The following is a 17,490-nucleotide window of genomic DNA, read 5'->3' as shown; positions in this document are numbered from 1 at the left end:
ACAACACTTTTTCCCTTCAAAGTGACATTGAATCCTTCACTTACTTCAATAGAGTTCTAATCCTTAACTGCACTGTGAAATTAAAATGTTTTAAGTAAAAGTATGTAAGAATGACACGAATATCTTCTCCAGTAATGTGACACTTTATTAATGCTCAGAGAACAGTACAGAAGACAAAGGTTGGTTTCACCTTGGAGCACTCTCATCTCAGTTCTGTTATAATCTTCTTTTTTTTTAATAGGAAGTTATTTTTTTCACTCACATTACACACAAGTGCGCACACACACAACACACATGCAGTGTAGAGGAGATGAGCAAAGTGGCTGCCACACATGCCATGGCGTCCAACGAGCAGTGTTAGGGGTCGGTGCCTTGCTCAAGGGCACCTCAGCATTGCCTAGGATGTGAACCAGCATTCTCCAACTGCCAGTCCACATCGTTCTTTTTTGGTCCGAGTGGGACTTGAACCTTCAAGTCCCCAAGGAAAGTCCCTACGGACTGAGCTATTGCCGCCCAAATCTGCTTTATCTGCTCTGTTCCCACCTGAGGCCCAGTGGCAATTTACTACCCTCCTACCAACTGTCTGCCCGTTAACTATTACTTCATGAGCAATTAGCATGGAGTTCACTCTACTTAAAGTTACACAGTAAAAGATTCAAAGTGATCAAATAGTAATGATACATGACATGTTCACCAAAGATACTCAAACATACAGAAGTGTGATATTATTTAACATTGTTATGTGACTGACATGATGCTGAATCTGAACTGAGTCATGTGCTGACAAGTTTACAGACACAGAGACAATGATCCCTGCCCAATCCTGCAGGCTGGGTAAACAGGCTCAGTGAACTTGGTGTGAAAGGTGTAGATGTGACTCAGAGTGTCAGATGAGACCTGGTAGTAAGACAGAGTGCCAGCAGACCAGTCCAGATACAATCCCAGGGGGCAGATGAAATGAGGATCAGGTAAACAATGTTTCTGATAATCATGAATTGCATAGAAATCAGGATTTGGGAAGTGGTGGTATCCTAAACCCCAGGACAGTTTATTCCCCCCGAGCATGGAATGGCCACCTCTTCCTTTCCTTGACATCCCTCGGTAGCAAACACCTCCAACAACATCCCACATACAACCCTCCACCTCCCAGTAGTGGCGCCCAGTCAGCCCCTCTCTGCACAGAACCTGATGCCAATAATCAAATCTCTGTGGATGGTCAGGATACGACTGTTCTATTTCAGCTGTCAACCTCTTGTTTCCCTCTGACAGAGTGAGCTTGTTGTTTGCTGTGTCTGGGTCCAGAGTGAGATCACAGGCGTCTGATGGAGAGAATGAGACATGATCATGATCACAGTTCATACTGAAAACACATTTATTCTGAACACATTTGAAAGGACAAGCTCATATATTTGAACATCACTCACATGCTCCTACGTACTGTTCATGGACAGTGGTGGAAAGTAATTATTTCACTTTGAGATACTTTCAGTTCCAACTTCAACTGATGATCTTTGACTGTCATGTAGCCAACAGTTAGAGTGGAGCAGTCGCTGCTCATTAAACTCTCAGATCTCAGCCTCCGTCCAGCTGTGTTCTTACAGATAGATATAAAAATATCTGCTTCAGAAACTTTGACAATATTTTGCTGATAACAGCTGTATACTACAGTAGTCTTTGAATGCAGGACTAACTTCAGTCATTTTCTATTACTGTTGTGGTACTTTTACTTAATTAAAGGATCTGAGTACTTCTTTAACCACTGTGCATCCATAGTACTGTCGCTCATTTTACTTAAATCCCTCTATAAATCAGTTTCAGTGTCAGCTCCCAGAAAATCTGCAGGACTTTTGTAAGAAAGCTTAAAATGAAGTGTGAGAGTAATAAAAGGAATGAGCAGTCAGGTTTTTGAAGGAGACTTATTTGTTCCTATTTGTCTCACAGTGAAATCAAAATACTTACACCGGAGTAAATCTCTTCTGTCTGTGACAGTCTCCACATCAGGGATGTGAATAAAATCCTCAGTGGACAGAATGCCGTTCTTGTAGTGGTAGATGGTTGATCCGTTGTATTTCTCATTTGTGATGGCCGCGACCAGGAAACGGAAGTTCTTCAAAGATTTGGCAATATCTACGAAATATTTGGCTTTTTCTCTCATTTTGGTTAAAACATCACCTGAGTAGTACCATGGGACTACATTGGTACTTCCTCTAAGTGAATCCAGGTATTGGTCCATCTCATCCAGGACGGGGTCAGCACTTTGCAGGGAGGTGAAGACGAAGCACAGAGCTTCATCGACACCTGCAGCAAGAACCTCTCTGTCCAGCTCTGACTGATTATGGACGATCTTTGTTCCCTCCATCATTTCCACACAGGACCTGATGACGTTGATTTCTCTCTCTTTATGATCCAGCCAGTTGTCTAGTTTTTCATGACTGAATGGTGACTTGTTTCTGTCTTCACAGAGTTTTTCTACTAAGCTCTCGTCTTCTTCACCATCACGGATGTAGGGAAGTTTCTTCGCCATGTTCGTCTTGAAGTTAGATTTGCGTTGATTACACCAGTTTTGAAACTTGCTCAATATTTTTTTGATCTGTGGAAAATTTTGTACCACTGTGTCGTCCAGAGAATCATTGCATCTCATTTGCATTTCATGTAAATCTTCGAGAACATCCTGCACCTTCCACACTAATCCAGCACTGATCTCTCTCTTCAGCTCAGCTGCAGTCGTGTCAAAGACCTTCAGAGGCAGCAGCCAGACCTTCAGAGGAACAGTATCTTTTCCTTTTTCTCTCAGCAGCCTTGGAAGCTCTACATAGGTCTTCACTGCATCTACAAATGTTGCAGGGTTGCTTTCAAGAATGAAGTCTCCGTAGAATTTGCAGGAGAATTTGTTGGTCAGGTCATTTTCTTCTTCAGTCAGCTTGATGTCAACTCTACCCTCAACATTAAATGAGGGGATCTTCTTGATCACAGCCTCCATGTGGCCCTGGATGTCCTGAACACTGCTGGCTTCTAACTTCTCACTGTCAAACACAAAGAAAGCATCTGCCCCATAAAGGATTCCTGTGACTACATGTGTTGCCGTGCCCTTCTGAATGACATCTATCTGTTGGGTGTTCATGGTTTCACCTTGAGTCGCTGACAACTGATTGAAGTGTGTGGTAGCGTTGTACCGACAAGTCACTCTGCTCTGATTCTTGAATTTCTTCGTATCATTCAGATACTTGGCAGATCCTCCAACTTCAATCAGTCCACTCATGAAACTGACCTTCAGAGAAGCTTCAATATCCATCAGAGAGGACTTGGATTCAATGGAGTCAGATGCAGAGACTTCAAAGTTACTGGTTTGTTGAGATGTTTCGATTGTTTTCTGTTTTAGAGTGTTTTGATCCCACAATGTCAAACCTAAAGAAATTGGAAAACGTTAGTTGTCTCATAAAGCATGAATCACCATGGACTTAGATCTTGGATCGGCTGCATGATGTGGTCAAAGAATCATATTTCAATTGTGACATGATTGGAGAGGTCAGAGAGAATGATGGTTTTTGGGTCAGAGTTCTAATTTTCACTGAACAAACTATTAAAATCAGGATGATGTGACTTTTGTTTGGGTCTAAACAAACATTATTGAGAAAATCTGTGGAACCAGATTTGTGGGCCAGGGACCAGAGCAGCTTGGACATTTCTTGACCTGTTTATAGATACACTATATACAGTACTGTTCCAATTATAATATTAGTTTATATGTCAATGTCAAGGCTTACCTGGGATCAGTTTATCTTTGCGAGCATCATAGAGCATTCCTAGGGTGAAAGGTCGACCCAGGGCAGCGATGTCCATGACTTCTGAGGACATTTTCTTCAATCTGTTCGAGAGACACACAACCTTCAGGACTTTAGTTACACTGTGATAGTGTTATCACATATATCACATATCATATCTGTGATATGTTTTTTTTAATTAATGTGGCCCAGGTGAAGAAAACAGGGACTCAAATGAATTAGTTCCAAAATAAGAGCAGTAAAAATTCAGTAAGACTAATTTGGTTGTAATTTGGTTTAATGAAGAGGAAAAATGGTTAACTTGGAGATTAAGACAAATAATTCATGAATGAGATTGTAAATATTTGGAATATAAGTCAAAAGGAACAGTAAGGTAAACTGTGAAAAAAATACAGACTGTGTCTTTATTGTCGATTGTTGTATTTGATTTGTAACTGCAGTCCGTCAGTGTCACTTGTAGTAATTGGCTGTAGGTAAGGAAGAGCCCGGTAGGGGGCGTGGGAAAGAGTGAGAGGCCACGGAGCTGGATAACTGAGATAGCCAACTTTTGGAAGTAGTCTTTTTATGTGTAAGTCGGTGATGGTATGGACAGTCATGCACATTCCTGGTATAACCATGGTGGTTTAGTACAAGTGGGACCTGAAATAACTGAGCGAGCTGGCTAGCTGTTGGAGCAGCGGACCTAATTGTTTTGAACTTCTACTGCTTGGTGCTTCGACAAGGACCTAAAGAGGATGTCACCTCCGCTGCTGGGTTCATCTCATCTTTTTGTGAACTGAACCTCTCCGGGAACAATCAACATATCGCGGTGGAGAGGTTTGCGTGTCCCAATAAACCTGGGAGCTAGGTTGTCAGGAGCCACGTGCTAGTTGGTCTCAGGTCAGGGGCCAGACTAAGTATGGTTCAAAATACCCCATGAAAGATGGAGCTGTGAGGCGAGAGACCCTACCCGGAGGAAGCGTGGGGCCCACATCCAGAGCCAGGCACAGACGGAGGGCCCATGAGTGCCTGGTGGCCAGGTCTGCTTTCTCTCTCCTCCATACCATGGACCCACCATCCATAGGAGAAACCGCTGGGGTTGGGTGCACTGCCACATAGGTGGCAGTGGTGGTGAAGGGCCTCGGCGACTCTAGGGATGTGGAACATCACCTCTCTTGTGGGGAAGGAGCCGGAGCTGGTACGGGAGGTTGAGCATTACCGGTTGGATCTGGTGGGGCTTACCTCCACACACAGCATTGGCTCTGGATCCAAACTCCTGGATAGGGGCTGGACACTGTTCTTCTCCGGAGTTGGCAAAAGTGTGAGGTGCCGGAAAGGTGTGGGGATACCCACAAGTCCCCGGCTGAGCACCGCCGTGTTGGAGTTTACCCAGCTGGACGAGAGGGTCATCTCCCTACACCTAAGGGCTAGGGGGAAAACTCTGACTGTTGTCTGTGCATATGCACTGAACAGCAGTTCAGAGTATATGGCCTTCTTGGAGGTCCTGGCTGGGGTGCTGCATGGGGCTCCAGTGGGGGACTCTGTGGTCTTACTGGGAGACTTCAAACTTCGCACGTCGGCAATGATGAAGATACCTGGAGGGGCATGATTGGGAGGAACGGCCTCCCCGATCTGTAACCGAGTGGTGTTCAATGATTAGACTTATGTGCTAGTCACGGTCTGTCTTTAATGAACACCATGTTCAAGGATGCTCATAAGTGTATGTGGTACAAGCTGTCGGACACCGTGGTTGACAACCGTGGTCAGGGAAGCCATCAGACTGAAGAAGGAGTCCTTTAGGAACATGTTGTCCTGGGGGACTCTAGAGGTAGCCACGGGGTATCGACAGGCCCGAAGGGCAGCAGCCGCAGCTGTAGCAGAGGCAAAGCAGCAGGTGTGGGAGGAGTTCAGCGAGGCCATGGAGAAGGACTTTCAGGTGGCGCCAAAGCGCTTTTGGAAAACCGTCGGCCACCTCAGGAGGGGGAAACTGGGAACCATCTGTGTACAGCAAGGATGGGACCTTGTTGACTTCAACTGAGGAGTTCATAGGGTGTTGGAAGGAGTACTTTGGTGACCTCCTGAATCCCACTCAGCCACCCTCTGTAATGGAGACAGAGCTGGAGGATGATGGGGTATCATCGCCGATCTCCCTGGGTGACATCACTGTTATGGTCAAACAACTCCACAGTGGCAAAGCCCCAGGGATCGATGAGATACCACCAGAAATGCTGAAGGCTCTGGGTGTTGAGGGGCTGTCTTGGTTGACATGCCTCTTCAACATTGCGTGGGGGTCGGGGTCGGTGCTGAGGTGTGGTGGTACCTCTCTTTAAGAAGGGGGACTAGAGGGTGTGTACCAATTACAGAGGTATCACACTACTCAACCTGCATGGGGAAAGTCTATCCAAGGTGCTGGAAAGGAGGGTCTGGCCGATTGTCGAACCGCAGATTGAAGAGGAACAATGTGGATTCTGTCCTGGTTGTGGAACAATGGACCAGCCCTTTACTCTGGCAGGGATCCTGGAGGGGGCCCGGGAGTACAATCTCCCAGTCTAAATGTGTTTTTGTCCCCAATCCTTTTTGTGATATACATGGACAGGATTTCGAAGCACAGTCGTGGTGTGGAGGGGTTATAGGTTGGTGACCTGAAGATCGCATCACTACCATTTCCAAATGATGTGGTCTTGATGGCACCATTGGTTGTAGATGAGTTTGAGGGGGGATGAGGGGGGATTCCGTCCCCCTTGTTAGCAAAATTACCAACAAGCATCCTCCTTGTTAACCTGCCATCTCTCTCCATCCACAATCAGCAGATAGTGTGTTACAAATTACAAGCGACCGCGATCAGCTCCGACACACAGTGAAGTCAGGCCGGGCATGGCTACTTTGCGATCCGGCTGCCTGGTTTATTTTGGACAGAAGCTGCAACAAGCCGCACACAGCAGATCTCTCCAGATCTTGCCCCAAGTGAAGGAGTTCAAGTACCTCGGGATTTTGTTCATGAGTGAGGGGATGATGGGGATGGAGATCGACCGGAGAATCGGAGCAGCGGGTGCGGTGTTGCATGCACTTCACCGCACGGTTGTGATGAAAAGGGAGCTGAACCGGAAGGCAGAGCTCTTGATATACCAGTCAATATTCGTCCCTACCCTCACCTATTGTCATGAGCAATGGGTAATGACTGAAAGAACAAGATTGCGGGTACAAGCTGCCAAAATGGGTTTTCTCCACAGGGTGGTCTCCCTTAGAGATAGGGTGAGAAGCTCAGCCATCTGGGAGGGACTCGGAGTAGAGCTGCTGCTCCTCTATGTGGAAAGGGGCCAGCTGAGGTGATTCAGGCATCTGATGAGGATGCCACCAGGGTGCCGTGTTGCACCCTTTAATGTCATAATTTCCTGAAAAAATAGTAACACCTGAAAATGTAATAAAATTTGCACTTAACTCGATCAAAAATGTAATAAAATCCAATAATGTAATAAGTTAACCCATAATGTAATAAAATATCCTGACTGATATTGTAATAACATTTTTACCGATGATGTCATACCTTATTACATTATTGGGAATTTATTACAATTTCAGGTGGGTCTTTTTTTTTCAAAACTGATAATGTAATATATGTTCATTTTCAGTCCAGGGTTCTACATTTTGTGTTTTGAGAATCTAAAAATATTATAAATACTGGATCTGAAACAACAGAATGACTATTGGGTTAAATTGCAGACTTTGAGTACCATACAGCCATATGCATATGTGAAGATACTCAGGGACATGCAACTACATCCTGGTCCTACTGAGTGGGTGATGGACTTACCTCCTTGGGGATCCAGAATTCCAGCTCAGATATAAGCTTCTGAGCAGCACTGGAGACCACAGGTAACTCTTCCCTAAACGTACCACTTCACTCCACAGATTTCCAACAAATAACTACTTCATGAAAACAACCACAAACCAACAAAACAACTTTCAGTAACACTTCATTTGAAGAGAGTACACACAAGCATTCGTAACACCTACATACACATTACATGACACGTGAGAAATATAGGCCTACATATCCACTCATAAATTTTTAGAAGCTGGCTTTGTCAAAAAAAAAGTCTAACAAAAAAAACAAAAAAAAAACAGTACCACTACCATTTGTTGAAAGTCTTAACAGTACCCTGGTACCGACCCAATTAGGAGCCAGTACCAAAAAGTACCGGTCTTCATTATACATCCGTATCCATCGATCCACCAATTGATTATGAAAAGAATTAGTTGAAAACAACCGCACATGACCGTGGGAGGAGGCTTAGGAAAACAGCGGAGATGTGAGCCACAATGGTGGCAACAGTCTGATACGATGTAAACAGGAAGTCATTATCGAACCTGTCAAAATTTTTAAAATAATTAATACAGACTAAATATAATTTTTGATGGAGAAGGAACACTTTTATTCTGCACCCCTCTAAACACCCCTTGGGTGTATTATTTTCGAAAAATATAGCTTTTAATAAACATTCTCCATATTCAACCGTTAATTAGCCAAGCCTTGGCTAAAGTGACAAAAAGTTGGTATCAGTAAGAACTAGCATGTAGCCATATGGTCAATAAAAACTAGTCTAAAGCCTACCACTGTCCTACCATTATCAAACTTTTTCTGGTATACTACAGAAATCTGAAGGTATTGATGCTGAGACATTGCATACTCACTTACCTGGATATTTTCAGCTAGCCACCACTGAAAGAGACCCTGATCGTGCTCTCCCTTGAAAGCCCTCTAGTGGCCTGCATGCCACTGGAGATTGATAAACATATTCATTTTTTAATGAAACTAGTGACTGTTTAATGGAAAATCCAAAATAAATAGGTTACTGGCATTACCAGCAGGAAGCGTTGCAGAAATGATGTTATGTCAATAAAACATATGTAAAATGCACATAAGACCTTTAGACAATTACTCTTACCACTAAAAAAAATTTACTATCATAGAAGACGTCAATTTGACATTTAAAGTGATATAGTAACGATTTATGAGTGGATATGTAGACATATGTTTATGTCAGGTGTCATGTAATGTGTATGTAGGTGTTATGAATGAAGGTCTGCAATTTTGTTGTTTCAAATCCATTGTATAACATTTTTCCATTCTCAAAACACAAATGTAGAACTCTCGAGTGAAAATGAACATATGTATTACATTATCAGTTTTAAAAAAAATAGACCCACCTGAAAATGTTATAAATTCCAAATAATGTATAATGTAATGTAATAAGGTATTACATTATTGGTAAAAATGTTATTACAATTAGGTTTTATTACATTTTCGATCAAGTTAAGGGCACATTTTATTACATTTCCAGGTATTATTACATTTTCAGGAAATTATTACCGGGTGCAACACGCCTTCCTAGGGAGGTGTTCTATGGGTAGACCCAGGACCAGGTGGAGGGATTATATCTCTTCTCTGGCCTGAGAGCACCTTGGGATTCCCCAGTCAAGTTAGCCGATGGGGGAAAGGGAATTCTGGGGCTCACTACTGAAGCGCCCCTACTTTGGATAAGCGGTTAACAATGGATGGATGTATGGATGGTAAACTGGTTTTACCGTGCTGAAAAAGAGAGTTTATCAGCTGCACCACACCCAAGTGACCCACAGGCCTGCTATGCTTTTGTTTTGCGTGTGAGAGAGTGTGTATGTGTAATTAATGTTTTAGAAGTGTCTGAAACCCTGATGGCATGGTGATTAATGTCCTGAGGAGAAATAAAAGGAGGAAATAAGGAGTTTTTTTCTGAAGGCGTAGCAGCCAATAACTTAAGCTATATTTTGATATCAGTTAGTTCATATTCATACTGGTGGTTATTATTTACTACTATTGGTAAACAATATTTGTGTTTCCAACTATTTACCATGCCAATTTTGTTTTAAAGATATATGTTTGTTTTATTTGTGTTTATATTATGTGAAGAAGGGCTTTCACATTTGTTTGTTACATCCAATCAAAGCAGCAGTAAAATATATAAAGGTCCCATATTATGAAAAAAAAATTTTTCTCTTCTCTGCATATATAAGCTGGTCCTCCCTGAGCCTGCCAACTCCCAGAATGAGGAAAACAAGTGATGCCTGCATGGTCTCTGCAGCCCATCCACTGGTAACACAGCGCTCCTACAGGCTGTTCATATTCAGCTCCTGTTGTTACATAACGAAATCTGAGAGGGGGGCTTTCATCCCCGAGGTGAAGTTTGGTGTGTCCAAAGGTGAGACAGCAGTGTTTCGCAATGTCGTCACTCAGAGCTAGAGACGTAAATTGCTCTGTTTGTGCAATTTGTTTGTGCCTATATTCTGTCCCAGCTACAGAAGCACAGAAGAGACAGTGGTTGTGTCTTATATTTTAACGACAACATGCTGGCTGCGGTTCGTGAAATGTGTGTGCTAACCACTTCACATCGGACTGCTTCAGTGACGAGGGTCAGTACAAAGCTGGCTTTGCCTCCAAGAGTTTGCAGACTGTGTTGGAGAGAAACACAGCTTTCGCTAGGTGTTAGCCATTAGCTACATGGCAGTAACTGTTACAACACATACGAATAAACTAACATTGTTCAGACACACTCACCATTCTGAAACGTCCTGCTGCAGCCAAAGAGTCTGTAGCCCCATTCATACTCCCGCCTGCATTCAGGGATTCTGCACCAATTCTCCGCACCCTTCTCCGTGTGAATGTTTCAGATGTGGGGAAGGGGGAAATTTCTCTCCGGCGCTGATCCGCCTCTGGAGGTATCAGGGCCGCATTGTTCATGAGCTGCCCCAGTGTGATCGGATAAGCTGGAGGCGCGGAGTAAGGGCGTGTCGGTCTGACAGTCTGATAACTACACAGGTCCTTCACTCAACTATATACAGAGAAATGTCCCAAAAAGCAACGTTACATGACCAAACAAAAGTAACGTTGTAACTGTCTTTGGCAACTTATATGAGGAAAAAAATACCACAGCTGTAGATGAAGTAGCGTCCGTTCTCCCGCCTGTCCTAACAACTCTTCGTCATATTTCTGCCCAAGAAACAGCGTCTGTCACCTGCAAAAACCTTTAACTCACCGAGTGTTTGTGATTAAAATAAATCACTGCGATGGTCAGCCCTCCAGACTGAGACTTCAGGGAACTTTCCCCCAGAGAACGGACTCCATCCCAGCTAGTGAGGGAGTCAGACAGCAACCTGTTTACTGATGGTTATTATTAATTAAGATAATTTAGTGAGAAAACGTCACTTTGTCACTTTCCAGGATGTTTGGTTGGTCAGGATCTCAATCACTTCACATTGTAACAGCATCCATATGATTATAACCCATCCGAGGGTTTAGATCAATAGGGGAACACCTGGGGGAACACAGACGTCATCAACATGACGTGGACCATCACGCCTCTTTAGGAGCCGCAGCGCCGCCTTTCTGTGTGAATTACACACCTGAAGGCGGAGATGCTTCGCTCTGTGTGAATCACCATCGGCGGAGAATTGGAGAACCACCGCTCCTGAGATAACACAGAGGTGCTGTGTAAAAAGGGCTTCTATGTCTTCAGGAGCCTCTCCCACTGGGTCCAATTCTGAGTCAAACTGGTATGGTTGGACGAAAAAATCTCTGCAGGCAATACCTACATCCACTGCAAACATTAGCACATGCTACCGCAAACGCAAGGGGATTCCTCTCCCTAAGAGTGACGTAGCCTGCTATGGGCTCTCCAACTAGGTGGTGACAGAGAGAGCTCATTACCATTTAAAGGTTCAGGCACAGAAACAGCATGCTGTCAGGAGAGCTCAGTAGAGCGACTTTGAGACAGCTGAAATTCAGGACCACAGATGGGTTTGGGGCAAAGCATATCGAATACAGCGTTTTAGGGCCTCTGACAGCTGTGTGAAATTGATGAAAAACAGTATAATATGAGACCTTTGATTTAATTTAATGAAAGTCGTCGCATCAGATATTGTAAATGTGTATTTAAGGTAAAGAGATTTGAAAGCTAATTTGGTTTCTGCATATATTAATGCGGTGTTGTATCACCCAACATAAGTAAACCTTTAGGTAGCTACCTTTAAAACAACCCGAACCCAAAACACCAAGTCTTAATTGATTCAAGTCACTTAGGTGCGTTTGTACAGGATGGTGGAGTGCTACATTAAAATCAGTGTTAAATAGCTCTATATTCCAACAATAATCACTGTTATAGGGCTCCACCTTACATTTGGTGCAAAGCAAGTCTCATACTTAGTTTCAGCCTGACTCAGTTGACATTTTCACACCCAGTGCCCACATTGTTTAAAAAGCAAATGTACTTGTGTCGTGTTGGACTTTAAGTGAGGTGTGAACAGGTGCACTGATGGCAGATTGCTATCTAGAGTCAACAGAAAGTGACAGCAAGTCAAAGGGCCTATTTAAACGGTCTATAGAACATGGTGGTGGTGCATTTAGGGCGTGTCAAAGTCCATGCTGCTAATCAGTGTTGGGTGTAGTTACTTTGGAAAGTAGTTAATTAGGTTACAACGTTACCATCAATTAAAAGTAATCAGTTACGTTACAGCGTTACCTATGAACAAAAGTAATGCGTTAGAGTACTCATGCGTTACCAAAAATTAAAAACCGTTTGCAGCGCCTCGCACATACTGCAACTTAACTGACACACACACAGCCTCCTTAAAATGCACCGAGAAGTCATGACAATGATGAATAACGTCAGTCATCCAACCAAATTAACTCTGCAGGATAACAATAACAGGAAAGACATTCAACAATATGCCACATAGCGTTTTATTATTTATTTATTTTTTTGACCACAGAACTATTGAATCAAAATTCACACCTACCCAGCCCAGGTAGCCTATATATGAGCACCAAACAAGATTAGGTAACTCCTGAATTTTTTTTTAACCCGAATGCAGTTATGAAAGTGCATAAAGTGTGCTTACTTGTAAACACAATCTGAGGTAAACACGTAGCAGATTCAGATCCATTTAGAAATTAACGACCAGTCAACGATCCAACAGAAATTTTAACAGCTGCCTCTATGTCAAACAAAAATGATAACAGGTCAAATAAAATACCAGGGTGATAGAGTGGTGCTTGGATACAAGATGTTTTTTTCTTTAATTTGAAGTGGAATTTTTTGCGGTCGACAGAAGCTTTTCACCAACGCAGAGTGTGCATTTTACCATTATGTTGTTCTTGTCCTTTTCACTGGCAAATTGAAAATAATGTGCGTACTTCCACGACGCAAAAGCTGTCCTCTCTGCCATCTTGCGGGGGTTCGAAAACACCCACACACAAACACACACACACACACAGGTAACGTAGGTCAGCAGCAGGGCACAGACGCATCACAGCGCTGCACCTCCGCTGACACATCCGCAGGTGGCACAGTACTGTCTGACAAAAAGCAGTCTGCAGTCAGGATTTCCCTTTCCTTATCCGCAGAAATTCTTAAAATAACGGATTACTTTTTAAAAAAAACAACGAAGTTACTGATTGCTTGACGCACGAAACTAACGCGTTACGTTCGTTCGTTCGTTCGTTTTCTTCCGCTTTATCCATGCGGGTTGCGGGTGATGTTACCGCTTTTATACCACCTTATTCAAGGTGGAGCGGGGGTTACTGGGGCCAAATCCAGTGACTCTATGGGCGAAGGCCAGGGTACTCCCTGGATGAGTCGCCAGCTCATCGCAGGGCCCTTACTGATGGCAGTGAAGGTGCCAACTGCACATCAGGAGCTGTTGTTGTTGGGGTTCAGCATCTTGCTCAAGGATGCATCGGCATGTAGCTCAGTCCCGCCCCGGGGAGCCAGGGATTCGAACCAGCGACCTTCTGGTCACTAGTCCTCAGCTCTACCCACTGAACTACACGTTACCCACAACACTGTGGCTAATCAAACAGCAGATAGTCTGAACACAAAGACACCGAATTAGTATATATATATAGTCTTTATTTTTATTAAACGTAGTATTTTATTATATATTTTTCATTATTCTGTTGTGTATTCTATCTTTGCTGTTATCTTGTTTCAGTATCTGTTAGCTGCTGTTACACCTGAATTTCCTGCGGTGAGGGATCAATAAAGTCTTATCTCTTATCTTGATGTAAAACCAGGAGCACCCACAGTTCAAGGTACTCAGGAGCAAAAAGGAGCTGAGCTACAGTCAAAATAGTAAAATTACACATGTGTGGGGGTCACTAATACATTACTAACAACCAGTACTTTAATCCCAATAATGCATTTTTCAATGTAAAGAGAAATGTTTCATCAAAACAAGTTGCACCCCCAGAGAGTTTTGTCACAGGTTGGTGAAAGACTAATTTCCTCTAAATCCTTCAGAATAAAAGTCCCCCAATTTTTAGTTATTTAAAGTTTTAGGCTCTTATTGATGAAAGGCGACGAGGACCAACCAATCAGGATAAAACAAACTTTGGAAGGTCTGTCGGAAGGTCAAACTGTAGGTAACCACCTCATTCTGATATAATTTATGCTATTTTTCAAGATCAATAAAATACTTTCCTAAATAGTCACCACAGTTTACCAACCATGGGAAATGATGTGGATCCAGACAATAATTTCTTCTGTAACGTAAATGATAATAGCTGCTACGACACACAGAAACAATATATCAAACCATTGAGACAGGTAATAGATGATCAATAATCAACTTCAACTGCAGTAGCCTGTATGCAAACTTCAACTTTGTACGACATCTTTACTTATAAGACAAGATGTTGTAAAAAAGGTACAAAGGTTCGGCCTGATAAGGACGAGGGCACAGTGACGTCTGATCTAAGATTTTATATCTCTCATAGCAAACTTAGCAGTTTGAAGCTGCTGTAGATTCGTCTACAGAACAGATCCCCAACAAACCAAAGCTGTTGTTTGTGTAAAATCGTAGGATGGCCTTTGACTTATCTGCAGTAGAACACTTACTGTCTTCTGCACATTTTCTTTCTATTCTCACTAAGTCAGAGTTCATCTCTTCAGGCTGGTCAAGTGAGCCGAAATTCCACAACAGAGTTGACAGAGAAAATTAGTCAATATTGATGGTTAAGACCAAATAATGACATCACAACAGTCCAGTACTATTTTTAAGTTAAAATGAGATATTACTCTATTATTACATTACTATTACAAAAGTCTCCCTCCAAACGATTGGTGAATCATTAAACTATAAAATACTGCAACACATTTTACTGAAGTGACCAACAGGAAAACTCTTTCTTCATCTCATTCACTCTGATCCTGACTAACAATAAAGAGTCAGACATGTTGAACTCACCTGTTTATCCTCAGTTCTGTCCCCAAAGCGAATGATACCAGTCCCTTCAAACCAGACTCTCTCCTCGTCTCTGACTGAACTTTGGTTGGACTCTTGTTTGACCAGGTGACTCACACCTGTTCGGCTGCAGTAATCAGAGGAACTTCCTGCTCTGTTACATGGTGCATTCAGGGACTGTTTGTAAATCACAAACATTGTGTTGCATTCCAGTACCATAAAACTTGTAATTATTTCATTTCAAATACTTTTTTCTTCACTTTCTGACTTGGATTCAATGGAGTCAGATGCAGTGATTTCAAAGTCACGACCATATTGAGAGCACCTGACTGTGTTTTTCAGAGTTGTTTCATCCCACAAAGTCAAACCTACAGACAAAAACATAGATTATGTGTTCAAGCAAACCCCTTTGGTAAGATTCAGTAGTTTGTATCAGAATGTGCGATCACGTGTGACTTTGGGTATTTTTTACACAATGACAGAAAATGAAAATGTTCAAGTACCCCAAAATGTAACTTAAGTACTGTGCTTGAGTAAAAGTACCTCCAGGTGTGGTTAATGAGTTTAATTAGTGCAGAGAGCAGCTGCAGCACCAATATAAGACCAGAGGAGCTGCATGCAGCTCACAGCACAAAGCTTCAGTCTACAAACCTCCAGCAGGCTGCTGAAGGTCAAACTGCTGCTCTCTGACTCAAACATGGCGCTCGGGCTCTTTGGAAGGTGACTGAATGAATTTGTTTTCATGTTGAGCGACGATACAGCTGCTGGAGTTCAGCTGAATCTCACCTGCCGTCACTCTCTTACAGGCTTTCTTGGATCTGTGTGCTGTTCAGCAGCGGCGCTTGTTTTCCTGCAACTAAAGGAGGTGAGTTTCACTTTTGACTGTCTGCTGACTGAAGCGACGAGAACTCAGCTTTCTGCGTTCAGTCTGAACGTCCTGACACGGAAATGACCAAACGCTCAGCACAGTTATCTACCTGTCCTCTCACCTGCTGTCTCTCTCATTCATTAAGTCTAGCTCCAACATCAGTCACAACACTTCAGATAAGAACCACTTTTAATCTGTCACTGGAGTAAGTCTTGTTTTGAAAGCAAACATGAATTTTTATTATTGACTCCAGTTTTTTGTTTTAAAGGAAGCTTTCTTTGAGTTCTGGTTTTAGTTAAAAGCTTCTTTAAACACTCATTTCTGTTTGCACTCAAAGAACTTGAGGTTCAGCTTCTCCCCTCGTCACAATCTGTGTCCAGACTACAGATATCCCTACACCGCTACATGGGGCTCTGCTGGTGGACCTGCTCCTGGATCAAACCTTCAGTCTGAAGGTTCCAGATCTCCTGAAGTGTCTTCCCTGAGCCTGGGGTACGTCAGCCCTCCTGTCGGCACTGGGAAGAAGACTCCGAGCTTCTCCGCGCAGCTTCAGCCTGTTGCTGGAACCAGTGGAGGGTCCAACCTGGGCCCCGTCTACGAGGCTCCTCAGTCTGGCTTCGCGTACCCTGCTGGGAACACGGCTACAGCCTACAGCTCTGGTCCGAGCTCTGGGTACAACGTAGCGCCTCTCCCTTACGACAACTCTGGTTCTCCAGGCCTTCCTTGGGTCGGGCAGCCTGCAGGGGGTGCTGACGCCTCGTTCTATGACCCGAGCAACTGGATGCCGTCGCGTCCTTTCCCAGACCTCAGCGTCTGGGACTCTGGCGACCAGATGTCACAGGGCGCGAGTGAGACGTCCCCTCTTCCGCCTTCATCCTACATCGTCCAGTCCAGGAACGGCTACCTGCGAGCACGAGAAGTCCTGTCCCACACAAACTACTCCCCAGAATACCCTCAGCCGCCAGGCTATCCCTCAAAGGCCGTCAAGGCACCAAGCGGGTCTCCACCGGCGACTGGACCCAAAGGAGGACACGGTGTCCCCCTTGGTGAGTCAGCGACTTGTAAGCTGTTCTGTAACTGTTCATCGTGACTCACTTTTACCCTCCTTTGTCTTGCAGGTTGAACTTCAGCCTCCTGGAACTGTTTCTGAAATTGTTAATAAAAGATGTGATCACATAAGCTTGTGTGCTGTTGGCCGTGTTTTTGTAGTTGTAATTTAAAGTTTAACAGCATTTTTACCCAGAATTCATCATTAATGCTTTTGATCGTAAAGATCCCTTGAGCTTTTTGCAACAAAGTGTTTTAAATTAGTGCTGCGTTCCCTCTGGGAAATATAACGACACTTAAAAGTCACAGATGACATTACAAATTTGTGACTAAAAGTTGGGTCAAATCTCAGCTGACATTCGGCCTCTAACAGGGTTTGTGAACATATTATACCACGGCTGGTATCTGGTCGGCATCAACAGTCTTGCTGGTTGCCAGTTGAGCCTAAATGGCAGTGTCTCTCCAGTATGTGCTAATGTTGGCTTGTGCAACAAACTGGCAACCACTTGAGGGGGCAATTGGGTCAAATGATGCAAGTCA

At 43.5% G+C, this 17,490-nt stretch overlaps 2 protein-coding genes across 2 annotated transcripts; one reads left to right on the top strand and one right to left on the bottom strand.

The window, feature by feature from the left end:
• Positions 1–124: 124 nt before the first annotated feature.
• Positions 125–15,059, bottom strand: LOC115571486 (neoverrucotoxin subunit beta-like). Its single transcript, XM_030400922.1, has 4 exons — positions 15,039–15,059; positions 3,765–3,865; positions 1,960–3,405; positions 125–1,319 (listed from the first exon to the last, which is right to left on the bottom strand). Exons 2-4 carry the CDS (start codon positions 3,853–3,855, stop codon positions 790–792), a joined length of 2,067 nt encoding a protein of 688 aa, XP_030256782.1. The 5' UTR covers positions 3,856–3,865; positions 15,039–15,059; the 3' UTR covers positions 125–789.
• Positions 15,060–15,603: 544 nt separating this feature from the next.
• On the top strand, positions 15,604–17,082 carry LOC115571504 (uncharacterized). Its single transcript, XM_030400952.1, has 4 exons — positions 15,604–15,755; positions 15,842–15,900; positions 16,284–16,949; positions 17,022–17,082. Exons 1-4 carry the CDS (start codon positions 15,652–15,654, stop codon positions 17,024–17,026), a joined length of 834 nt encoding a protein of 277 aa, XP_030256812.1. The 5' UTR covers positions 15,604–15,651; the 3' UTR covers positions 17,027–17,082.
• The last annotated feature ends 408 nt before the right edge of the window (positions 17,083–17,490 follow it).

The sequence above is a fragment of the Sparus aurata genome, chromosome 20, assembly GCF_900880675.1.
Source record: "Sparus aurata chromosome 20, fSpaAur1.1, whole genome shotgun sequence".
Lineage (NCBI taxonomy): Eukaryota > Metazoa > Chordata > Actinopteri > Spariformes > Sparidae > Sparus > Sparus aurata.
This window is presented reverse-complemented; position numbering and strand designations above follow the sequence as displayed.